The sequence below is a fragment of the Ovis canadensis genome, chromosome 24 (genome assembly GCF_042477335.2).
Source record: "Ovis canadensis isolate MfBH-ARS-UI-01 breed Bighorn chromosome 24, ARS-UI_OviCan_v2, whole genome shotgun sequence".
In the NCBI taxonomy this organism is placed as follows: Eukaryota; Metazoa; Chordata; class Mammalia; order Artiodactyla; family Bovidae; genus Ovis; species Ovis canadensis.
In genome coordinates, this window is record NC_091268.1 from 29,170,497 (window position 1) to 29,182,845 (window position 12,349).

A 12,349-nucleotide genomic window follows, 5' to 3' on the forward strand; every position below is an offset into this window, starting at 1 on the left:
CCAGCGCTGCTTCTAGTGGGGGAAATGGCAAACAACCTAAGTGTCTGGGGGTTGGTGAAGTGATTCATGACACAGCCACAAATAGCAAACCACACAGCCTTTCACACTGCTGCTGGGGAAGAGCATCCAAGGACGTGTGGAAATGCTCATGGAATGTTCAGTGAAGTGAGCAGGTAATAAAATGGTGAGACCCTAACTTTATATTACAAAAACCAGACCTCCATGATGGTGTGTGTGTGTGTATACATACATACATACATACATATATATATATATATATATATATATATATATATATATATAGGGCTTCCCAGGTGATTCTAGTGATAAAGAACCCACCTGCCAATGCAGGAGACATAAAATGAGATGCGGGTTCAATCCCTGGATTGGAAAGATTCCTGGAGGAGAGCATGACAACCCACTCCAGTATTCTTGCCTGGAGAATCCCATGGACAGAGGAGCCTGGAGGGAGACAGTCCATAGGGTTGCAAAGAGTCGGACACAACTGAATGACTTAGTTTGTGCATGTGTGCATATGGATGTATGCACATAACATCTTGAACTACTCACATCTTGATGTGTGTTTTTGCACTCTTTAAAAAAATATGCATGTGTTTATATATAACATTATACATATAAAACACACATATATAAAACCATATGTGTCACCGTATATATGCATACTACATGTATAATATACATAATCATGTAAATTACCATATGTATGCATTGGAAGAATGTACATAAAAAATTTAACGTCAGTGTATGAAGAGATATGTATATACATAGATCCACATACATGCATAGTATTATGGATTGAATGGTTATATCCCCCACAAATTCATATGTTGGAGCCCTAATCCCCGGTGAGGCTGATTTGGACATGGGAAAGCTGCCGTTGTTCAATTGCTAAGTCCTATTCAACTCTTCACAACCCCATGGACTGCAGCACATCAGACTTCCCTGTACTTCACCATCTCCCAGAGCTTGCTCAAACTCATGTCTGTTGAGTCAGGGATGCCATCCAACCATCTTGTCCTCTGTCTCCCGCTTCTTCTTCTACCTTCAATCTTTCCCAGCATCAGGGTCTTTTCCAATGAGTCGGCTCTCTGCATCAGGTGGCCAAAGGATTGAAGCTTCTGCTTCAGCATCAGTCCTTCCAAAGAATGTTCAAGGTTGATTTCCTTTAGGATTGACTAAAGGTTGGATCACCTTGCTGTCCAAGGGACCCTCAAGAATCTTCTCCAGCACCACAGTTTAAAAGCATCAATTCTTTGGTGCTCAGAACTGAGATTAAATGAGGTCATTAAAAGTGGAGCCCTGATCTCATAGGGTTAGTGTCTTTCTAAGAAGAGACACCAGAGAGTTCTCTCTGCATGCACACGGAGTGGCCATGTGAGTACAGTGAGAAGGTGGCCATTCAGGAAGAGAGTTTTCACCAGAAGCTCGCCCTGCTAGACCTTGATCTGGAGCTTCTAGCCTCCAAAACCACGAGAAAATAAATGTCTATAGTTTGGTAGCCCTAGTGACCTAGTATACGTGTATATATACATCGTTCAGTCGCTAAGTTATGTCTGACTCATTGCAATCCCAGGCTCCTCTGTCCTCCACTCTCTCCCAGAATTTTGCTCAAATTCATGTAGTAATTGCCTCCCGCTCTTCCCAGTAGCATTTTGGATACCTTCTTGACCTGGGGACGCTCATCTTCCAGCATCATACCATTTTGCCTTTTCATACTTTTCATACCCCATGTCCATGGGGTTCTCCAGGCAAGAATACCACGTGCTCCAGTGGACCACATTTTGTCAGAACTCTTCACTATGACCCATTCATTTTGGGTGGCTCTGCACAGCATGGCTCATAGCTTCCCTGAGTTACACAAGCCCCTTTGCCACAACAAGGTGTGATCCATGAAGGGGGCGTATATACCTAACATACATGCAGATATATTTATATACAGGCATATATATGTAAGGGCTCCCCATGTGGTGCAGTTGGTAAAGAATCTGCCTCCAATATAGGAGACATGGGTTTGATCCCTGAGTCGGGAAAATCCCCTGGAGGAGGAAATGGCAACCCACTCCAGTAATCTTGCTTGGAAAATCCCATGAACAGAGGAGTCTGGCAAGTTACAGTCCATGGGGTCACAAAGAGTTGAACCCAACTGAGAGCACACACACATACACATATATAGTGTCTTTCTCTATATTTGATAATTATATGGTTCTATGTGTGTGTGCCCTATATGGTCTTATACTTTTTTGATATATGGCTTTACTTTTATGACAATATGCATATATAAAAACACTATAAGGTCAGAAGAATGTCCATCAAAATGTGGTTCCCTCTGAGCAGAGTTTGTAGGTGACTTTCTACCTCGTTCTTCTTTGCTTATCTCTATTATCTGAATTTTCTACAACAAACGTGTATCATTTCATGTTACTGTTACTTACATTACTTAGTATTCCTACAAGATTATTAATGGTGTTGCTAAAAGTAATTATCACACCTGTTTTTCTGCCTAAAAACGCTGGTCTTGGAGACTGGGACAGGATGAACGGTCATAGCCAAAGGGACTGAGACTCAGAAGCTGGGACCAGGCAGGAACTGGCAAGGGCACGTTATAACCTTGAACAGGTTTGGGTGACCCCCGCCTGAGCCTCCTCCTGCCTTGTAACAGCATTCCCATGGAAACGTGCATTCTAGTTTCTAAAGGGCCCATTCACAAATACAGACTTGCAACACTGGCAAAGATCCGTGTGCCTTCTTGGGGTGTGAAGGTCGCTGGAGCAAGGCGAGGACTGTTCCAAAGGGAATTCTTGAAAACCCATACAGTCGGGGTCTTGACGTCTGCATTTTGTATCTCCTGCACAGATCAGCTGGACATCATCTCCATGGCAGAGACAACCATGAGGCCGGAGGAGATCGAGCTGGAGATGGCGAAAATCCAGCGTCTCCGGGAAGTCTTGGTCCGACGGGAATCTGAGCTCAGGTTTATGTAAGTGCTTGAGGAAAGTGGCCAAGAAAAGGAAGGAGTGAGGAGGGGGAGGATGCCCGGGAACCTGACATTTACTGTGTATAACTGTGTGCCAGGCACATTCCCACTACTGCCTCGAGGAGTGAGTATCTGTTCCTCTATGTCTTATTCCTGTGGGCTTAGTCGCTCAGTCGTGTCCTGCTCTTTGCGACCCCATGGACTGCAACCTACTAGGCTTCTCTGTCCATGGAATTTTACGGGCAAGAAATACTGGAGTGGCATTTCTTCCTCCAGAGGATCTTCCTCACCCAGGGGTTGAACCTGCATCCCTTTCATCTCCTGCATTGGCAGGTGGATTCTTTACCTCTCGTGCCCCCTGGGATGCCCTGTTTCTTAGTATATAACTGGTAGTCAATATAAAACCCTATAAAAGATGATTAAATTACTGTCTGGGTCTTGCTTTTTTTTTCTATTTTTATTGTTTACATTCTCAAAGAGCATAAAACTTATATTTGGTTCTAAAATTATAATTAAGCTTCAGTTCTTATCTACAGATTTTTTTTTCTAACGTTAAAAACATATCACTAAGGGTGGGATGAATCGAGAGATTAGAATGGCATACATATACTGCCATGTGTAAAATAGATAGCTAGTTTCTGTCACTTTTCACTTTCATGCATTGGAGAAGGAAATGGCAACCCACTCCAGTATTCTTGCCTGGAGGATCCCAGGGACGGGGGAGCCTGGTGGGCTGCTGTCCATGGGGTTGCTAAGAGTCAGACACGACTGAGCTACTTCACTTTGACTTTTCACTTTCACGCGTTGGAGAAGGAAATGGCAACCCACTCCAGTGTTCTTGCCTGGAGAATACCAGGGCCGGGGGAGCCTGGTGGGCTGCCGTCTATGGGGTCGCGTGGAGTCGGACACGACTGGGGTGACTTAGCAGCAACAGTGGGAACCTGCAACATAGCAGGGAGCTCATCTCAATGCTCTGTGGTGACCTAGTGGAGTGGGATTAGGAGTAAGGAGGTCCACAAAGGAGGGGATATATGTCTACATATAACTGATTCATGCTGTTGTACAGCAGAAACTAACACAACATTGTAAAGCAACTATGCTGCTGCTGCTGCTAAGTCGCTTCAGTCGTGTCTGACTCTGAGTGACCCCATAGATGGCAGCCCACCAGGCTCCCCCGTCCCTGGGATTCTCCAGGCAAGAACACTGGAGTGCGTTGCCATTTCCTTCTCCAGTGCATGAAAGTAAAAAATGAAAGTGAAGTCACTCAGTCGTGTCCAACTCCTAGCAACCCCATGGACTGCAGCCTACCAGGCTCCTCCATCCATGGGATTTTCCCTCTGTAATAAAAAGACATAACCCAATTTAAAAATGGGGAAAGGATCTGAATCAATATCTCTCCAAAGAAGATACATGAATGGCTAACGAACACATGAACAGATATTCATTTAGCCATCAGGCTATGCAAACCAAAACTACAGTGCAATACCACTTCACACCCACTAGAATGATTATAATAAAAAAGACAGATAATAAGAAGTGTTGGCAAGGATGTGGAGAGCAATTGGAACCCTCATACACTGCAGTAGAAATGTGAAGTGATGCACTGCTTTAGAAAACAATCTGGTGATTCTTCAAAAAGTTAAAGAATCACCCTACAACCCAGAAACTCCACTCTAAGTTTATACCCAAGAGAAATGAAAAAATATGTTCACACAAAAACTTACAAGAATGTTTATAGCAGCATTATGTTTACAAATCCATGCAATGGGACATTATTTAGCAATAAAAAGAGAAGAAATATTGATTCATGATACAACATGGCAACTATACCCCAATTAGAAAAAAATTACTAGCGTTGACAATATACTCCGCATGTTTTAAACGGAAAGGAGACAGAAAACGTGAGCTCGGCTTTAAAGTACTGAAGGGCTCTCTTCAGCCTGCAGGTGCTCAGAGGGGCCAAGGTTGCTTTTGCAACAATGGCTCTCACTGAGCATTTCCTGACCTTTGTGTGTGTGTGTGTGTGTGTGTGTGCATGTTATCCCCACTTCTGGCACACACATGCCTAGTGCTCAGAGACATGATAGACCAACATGCAAGCTCCAGCCCTGGGCCAGGCCAGCATAAGCTCTTGACTTGTGACCTCACTAAATTTCCCCATCGTGCTCATGAGTCTGATCGCTTAGAGACAAATGTCAACAGTAGACACTTGGATAAATCAAATTATCCAAAAGATACAGAAGGATGTCAATGCTGTCAGGATATATTTCGGAGGCTCAGTGACATACTCCCAGGGAGGGGCTGGCTTCTTGGCCCCCAGAAGTCTTGCTAGCAGCCTACAGACAGCGGTGGATAACAATGAGGGTTCTCCCCCCAAGCCCCGCCTTTAGAGTATGTAGCCTTGCCTGGAGGCACAGAATTTTATCGCTCTCAGAGATGCACAGCAGACTCCAAGATGGCCAGGTAGAGATCATGGACCACTCAGACCTGGACAAACACCTCATCCATCATCCGTGGCCTCCTGGGCTAAGGGGCTGGGTGTGGACCCTTCTGGAATTTAGTTTCCTGGTTCTTTCTCAAAGCCAGGCCTTCACACTGCCATAGGGTTTAAGGTGCAGGTGGGTCCTAGTCTTGTCTCCATTTTAGAGAAAGAATATGCAGGTCAGGAAGCAACAGTTAGAACTGGACATGGAGCAACAGACTGGTTCCAAATAGGAAAAGGAGTACGTTAAGGCTGTATATTGTCACCCTGCTTATGTAACTTATATGCAGAGTATATCATGAGAAACGCTGAGCTGGAAGAAGCACAAACTGGAATCAAGATTGCCGGGAGAAATATCAATAACCTCAGATATGCAGATGACACCACCCTTATGGCAGAAAGTGAAGAAGAACCAAAGAGCCTCTGATGAAAGTGAAAGAGGAGAGTGAAAAAGTTGGCTTAAAGCTCAACATTCAGAAAATGAAGATCATGGCATCCAGTCCCATCACTTCATGGCAAATAGATAGGGGAACAGTGGAAACAGTGCCTGACTTTATTTTTCTGGGCTCCAAAAATCACTGCAGATGGTGATTGCAGCCATGAAGTTAAAAGAGGCTTACTCCTTGGAAGGAAAGTTATGACCAACCTAGACAGCATATTAAAAAGCAGAGACATTACTTTGCCAACAAAGGTCCGTCTAGTCAAGGTATGGTTTTTCCAGTGGTCATGTATGGATGTAAGATTTGGACTATAAAGAAAGCTGAGCACCAAAGAATTGATGCTTTTGAACTGTGGTATTGGAGAAGACTCTTGAGAGTCCTTTGGACTGCAAGGAGATCCAACCAGTCCATCCTAAAGGAGATCAGTCCTGGGTGTTCATTGGAAGGACTGATGTTGAAGCTGAAACTCCAATACTTTGGCCACCTGATGCAAAGAGCTGACTCATTTGTAAAGACCCTGATGCTGGGGAAGATTGAGGGCGGGAGGAGAAGGGGACAACAGAGGATGAGATGGTTGGATGGCATCACTGACTCGATGGACGTGAGTCTGAGTGAACTGCGGGAGTTGGTGATGGACAGGGAGGTCTGGCATGCTGCGGTTCATGGGGTCGCAAAGAGTTGGACACGACTGTGTGACTGAACTGAACTGAGCTGGAGGTTAAGAAACTGACCCAAGGTTGCTTTAGTTAATAAATAGCTAAGGTAGGATGCAGTCTGAGTCCAGAGTTTTTATTAAGTGAGTGAATGAGTGAAGGAAGGAGGGAAAGAAGGAGGGAAGGAAAGAATGAAGGGAGAAAGGAAGCTCTGAATGTATTTCCCAAGATGATGCCTTAAAGAGTGTAAGCTCTTGAGGGCAGAGATCTGATCCATCTTCTCTGTTGAATTCTCCCAGAATCTTGAACAATGCCCAGCACTTATTAGGCCAGTTAGTATTCGATGAATGTGCAAAAATTGTTCTTTCACACTCCATCCTTACCCCAATAGCTTCCCTTCAAAACATACACACACACACACACACACACACACACACAAGACCCCTTTGGATAGGATGTGGGGGAAGTAGAATTTTAGACCGTACTAAGCATTTACAGGCTCAGGTGGGAAGCTCCAAGAGAGAGGAACGTGACAGCCCTTGACTGAAGTGGCCCCAATAACTGTAGCTGTAATAACCAGGACAAGATTGGATTTGTCACACCTGCTCAGAAGTAATCCAGTTACTGCCCTCCGCTCCCCTGGAGTCTGTGAGTCAAATCCTATTTCATGGCGGAGGGTGTCTTCTCACCTTACTGTCTCCCGCTGTGCTGACCCTTTCTAAAGGTCTAAAGGCTGCTGTCCCAGCACCCCCGAAGAAGAGCATTGTCCCTTCGTGGGTTTCCGTTTTCTCTCCGCGTCTTGCCCTCTCCTCTGGGACTCACGGCTTCTGCTAGTCCTGCCTCCCTGTCCCTCCCCGGGAACTAGCATGAATTCACAGGAAGTGGGCTCGGGATCACGCTGGCTCTCTCCTGTCCTTGTCTGTGTTCCCTGGGCACACGACAGTTTTCAAAAGAGCTGCTGTTTACCTCGGGCACTGATATACTGCACACGTGCTACGTGCGTTGTACACATTTGCTCACTTATTTCAACTTTTTGAATCATAAACCCACTCCGAGGGAGTGGATTCTATTCCTTCTGCTTCACCGATGAGAAAATGGCAATTATAGAGGTGAAATAACTTTTTCAAGGTCACCAGCTTGTAGAGGTGGAACTGGGATTTGAACTCAAGGTGGCAGAGCCCTGAACCCTAAGTTAGCCTCTTACTTATTCCCAGCAGAAGGATGCCTTTTCTCTTCTCCTCACTCTTCTAGAATGCAAAGACAGACTCCTGCTGGGAGGTCCCCAATCCCACAGCCCCACATTGGGTGTCACCTTGTTCTGCCGTCTTGAATGCGATCGGGTGGAAACAGAAATGATTCTGATGCATCAGGCTTTGGACTTTTTCATAGCCTTTCTCTGGAGAGAAGTGATCTATTTGAAGCCTAAAATGAGCTCCAACTTAGTCAAGGTTTTCAAGTCAACCTGCTGGGAATTTGCAGTAGTGCCCTGTTCCTCTAAGGGTCCTCGGGGACCTCAAGAGTCAACATTTACAGAACCCTCACTGAGGGTAAGGCCTTTGTGGAGCCCTATGCACACGTTATAATGCAACCTATAAAAGCGCTTGCTAATGGAAGGACCAGTCAGGGGCGCCCCCAGCATACCTGCTCACCCTAAATAAGGCTCACGAGGTCAGGTTCAGAGAAGGGCTTTGAGTGACCAGTGGGCACGTGTCTCCACCACACACCGGGTGCATCTGCTCTGAATGTTTTCCTTTCACAGGTCTGCTTCTCAAGTTTAGAGATCTCCCTCCTGAAATCTGGCAACTTTATGAGCTTCATTTGAAACAGGCAATAAACGCCTCAATATCACAAAAACGCCTCTTTAGACGGTGGCAAATGTCCAGGAGGTGAGACTTGAAGCCTCCTTTGTTCCACTTTTGACCCTCGATGCCACCCACCTGCCATTCCGTCCCGCTGCGGCCCCATTGCATGCTTCTCGCCATCCTGGCCTGCGGAGGCAGTCGACAACCCCAGATTCATTTTCTCACCCTTGATTCCAGCACTGACTCACACCATTAGCTTTGCATAACTCCTCCTTCAGCCCCTGCCGGCCGCCTCAGCCCTTCTGCATCACCTCTGCAAGCCTGGTCCTGCTGTTTATCTGGGTTTCAGATAATTAAGTGTCTTTGGAGGTGAGGGAGGGGGCGGTTATCTTCATTTTACACTGTGCTCTGGGCAGCGGTATCTTCTAATTAATAAGAGTCAGAGCTGCAGCGGGCAGCAGAGATGGGTGTGTGAAGGATAGATTTCAGGAGCACAGTCCTTGAGTTCCAGTATCTCCAGACTCTGGGCTTGGACCCCAGTAACTCTGTTTTATTAAGAAGGACTGAGCAGAAATAGAGACACAGACGTAGAGAACAAAGGTGTGGATACCAGAGGGGAAAGGAGGGGACGGGATGAATTGGGAGATTGAGATCGACATATATACGTTATTGATACTATGTATAAAATAGACAATGAGAACCTATTTATTGCCCAGGGAATTCTACTCAGTGCTCTGTGGTGACCTAAATGGGAAGAAAGTCCAAAAAAGAGGGGACGTACCTATAGGTGTTGCTGATTCACTTTACTGTACGGTAGAAATTAACACATCGTTGTAAAGCAACTGTTGCTGTTGTTCAGTCGTTCACTTGTGTCCGACTCTTTGCAGCCCCATGGACTACAGCATGCCAGGCTTCCCTGTCCTTCACTATCTCCTGGGATTTGCTTAAACTCATGTCCATTAAGTTGGTGATGCTATCTAACCATCTCATCCTCTGCCACCCTCTTCTCCTTTTGCGCTCAATCTTTCCCAGCATCGGGGTCTTTTCCAGTGAGCTGGCTCTTCACATCAGGTGGCCAAAGGACTGGAGCTTCAGCGTCAGCATCAGTCCTTCCAGCGAATACTCAGGGTCCATTTCCAGTGAAGCAACTATACTCCAATAAAAGTTTAAAAAAAAAATAATAGAAGAACCAAGTGTGGTTAAGCACTCGGGCCCTAGAACCTGGAAGAGATTCAGGGTATGGTGGTAGAGGGTTCATGAGTTGTAAACAGCAACTTTTCAAACACTTGCTGTGCTGGGCAGTGTTCTAAGTGCTTTCCTCACTACAACTTAATCGACATACAGCATCCTCCCTGCCCTTCTTATAGATGAGGAAACTAATGCACAGAGAGGTCAGGTATTACCCAGGGTTGTTCAATGTCCACGAACAGCAGTGATGTAACCCAGCACTCTGAGTCCAGAGTCCATGCTTTCAACCATCAAGCTATAGGGTCTCTCAGATGGTTTTGAACCCCAGGTCTGTTTCTTATTGACTCTGGGGACTGGAGCAAATCTTGCCCTATTCCAGCCTCAGTTTTCCCTTCTGGTCAATGGGGTGTTGATGCTTCCCTGACGGCATTGTCACAAGGGATGGAAAGAGAGGACACGTGAAAGTAGGTGACTCTTCCTAGGTTACAAGCAAACCAACATTCCCTTCCCTCCTGTAACTGTTAATACCATGCCTTCAGGGAAAAGGATCAGGGCTGCTTAGTTATCCCCAGAGAAGACCCAGAAAGCCACCTCTCTCCCCTAAGATCTGGGAGTGGCTCTTACCCATCAAGTCCAACTCTGCTCTGGGGACTTGACTTTATTATTGTTATTTTAAAAAATTTTGATACACCTGCCTCCTTTTCACCTTTAATGAGCTGATAATTCTGAAGCCTGTTAGGAAAAGCTTCAAGCCAAAGGCACAATGAAGCATGTGCACTTATGTAACTTGACACTTCTCAGCCACGTTTGGCAGTTCTGCGTCACTCTGGTTGCACCCTGGGTTTTAAATAGCATCTCCTAAGAACAGGTCACTGTTGCCGGAGCCACTGTACATATCAGGTGGTGGGAAGAGATGCCTTTAATTGCAGAAGATCTAAAAAGCAATTTGTCTTGGACAAAATATACCAGACTGTGAGGAGCTGGGGAAGGAAAAAGGAAGGAGGCCTTAAGGGAAGGTGAAAAAAGATGAGGAAAGAGGATGGAGGGTGAGTGTTCCAGGTGAGACCTCTGAACGGAAGGACCCTCCTGCATTCCTAATTGTATGGGGAGGTAGGGATGAGGGTAGGGGCCTGGCTGATCAAATAGAGAAAAAATATCCCCCATTGGACAGGCGTCTGCTGCTCCTGGTTGCCTCTCAAAGTCAGAACAAGCTTTGGGAAAGGAAGATCTTCTCTCTGGGTGCTTTGACTGTCTTACCATAAAGGGTTTCATGCCCTTGGCCCTGCGAATCTCCCCTTATGATGGTTACTTTTATGTGTCAACTTGACTGGGCTCTGGGGCATCCAGATACCTGTTTAGACATCATTTTGGGTGTGCCTGTGAGGAGATTTCTGGATGAAATTAACATTTGAACCCACAGACTTGACTCATTAGAAAATACCCTGATGCTGGGAAAGGCAGGAGGAGAAGAGGGTGACAGAGGAAGAGATGGTTGGATGGCATCACCGACTCAATGGATATGAGTTTGAGCAAACTCTGGGAGTTGGTGATGGACAGGGAAGCCTGGTTTGCTGCAGTCCATGGGGTCACAAACAGCTCTATCCAGCCTAGAGCTGTTGTGTATAATTGGGTATGCTCGAGCCCCACGTGACTATTTCAACTTAAATTACTGTGTGCTATGCTGTGCTTACTCGTGTCCGACATTTTGCGACCCTACAGGCTGTAGCCCACCAGACTCCTCTGCCCATGGGATTCTCCAGGCGAGAATACTGGAGTGGGTTGCCATGCCCTCCTCCAGGGGGTCTTCCCAACCCAGAAATTGAACCCAGGTCTCCTGCGTTGCAGGGGTATTCTTTACCGACTGAGCCCCCAGGGAAGCCCCAACTAAATTAGTTACAATTAAATAAAACTCAAAACGCGGTCCTTCAGTAGTCTTAGCCACATTTCAAACGCTCCCTAGTCAGTTCTGGCTAACGGCTATCCCAGTAGAAAGCTGTTGCTCTTTGTAGAGCATCAGCCTCGTCACGGAAGAAACTCTCACACGTAAGCATCAGGAAGCATATTCCAGAATGTTCACATCAGTCTGCTCCCACCCCGTCTCCCCCCTTCTCATCTTCATCAATTCTCCCCCTGTGGCCTCCACCTCTGCTCTCCACGGACCTCCTTTCAGTCCCCCTCTTCCACGGCCACCTTCATCCGGGCTGTTCCTTCTGTCTAGACACCCCCCGCTTTCCACTCCTGCCTGGTTAACTCTCCCCCTTTCCCCAGGGCTCAGATCCAGGGTCATTTCCTAGGGGAAGCCTTCCCAGCACTTTCCAGTCTGGGTCCCGTCCTGTCCCAGTCACCAAGGTCTTTTTTCCTCCATTTATAAATCTGTGCTTATCAGTGCAAGTCCGTGTTCCCCATCTCTCTCCTGCTCGCCTCAGCCTTGATGAGGATACAGGCTGAGCCGTTTAAACTCCTCACAGTGTAGGCAGCACCCAACACGTGGCCCGTCTCAGGGCAGGTGCTCCGTGAGTATATACCTAATAAATGAGCAAGGGCTTGACTTGCCTTCTTTTTTTAGTGCCTGCCTCATTTCCAGTGGTTCCATGCACAGTGTTCCTGCAGAGGGAGACCTTGGTGCAGCAGCTTGCAGTGTACTTTATGAAGTGTAGGAGTTTCCTGTGGCTGCTGCAACAAGCTATACAAAGTTGATGACTTAACACCCGGGGGACTTCCTGGTGGGCCAGTGGTCAGGGCTTTGCACTTTCACGGCCCAGGGCCTGGGTTCCATCCCTGATCAGGTA

The 12,349-nt window shown here is 46.4% G+C and overlaps 1 protein-coding gene across 1 annotated transcript in view; it reads left to right on the forward strand.

Annotated features, from left to right (window-relative positions):
- Positions 1-12,349, forward strand: part of BMERB1 (bMERB domain containing 1) — a 148,490-nt gene that overhangs the window by 85,302 nt on the left and 50,839 nt on the right. Inside the window, exon 2 of the mRNA XM_069570186.1 lies at positions 2,875-2,998. Within this exon, the coding sequence (XP_069426287.1) occupies positions 2,875-2,998 (124 nt within the window). The remainder of the gene's footprint in view (positions 1-2,874; positions 2,999-12,349) is intronic.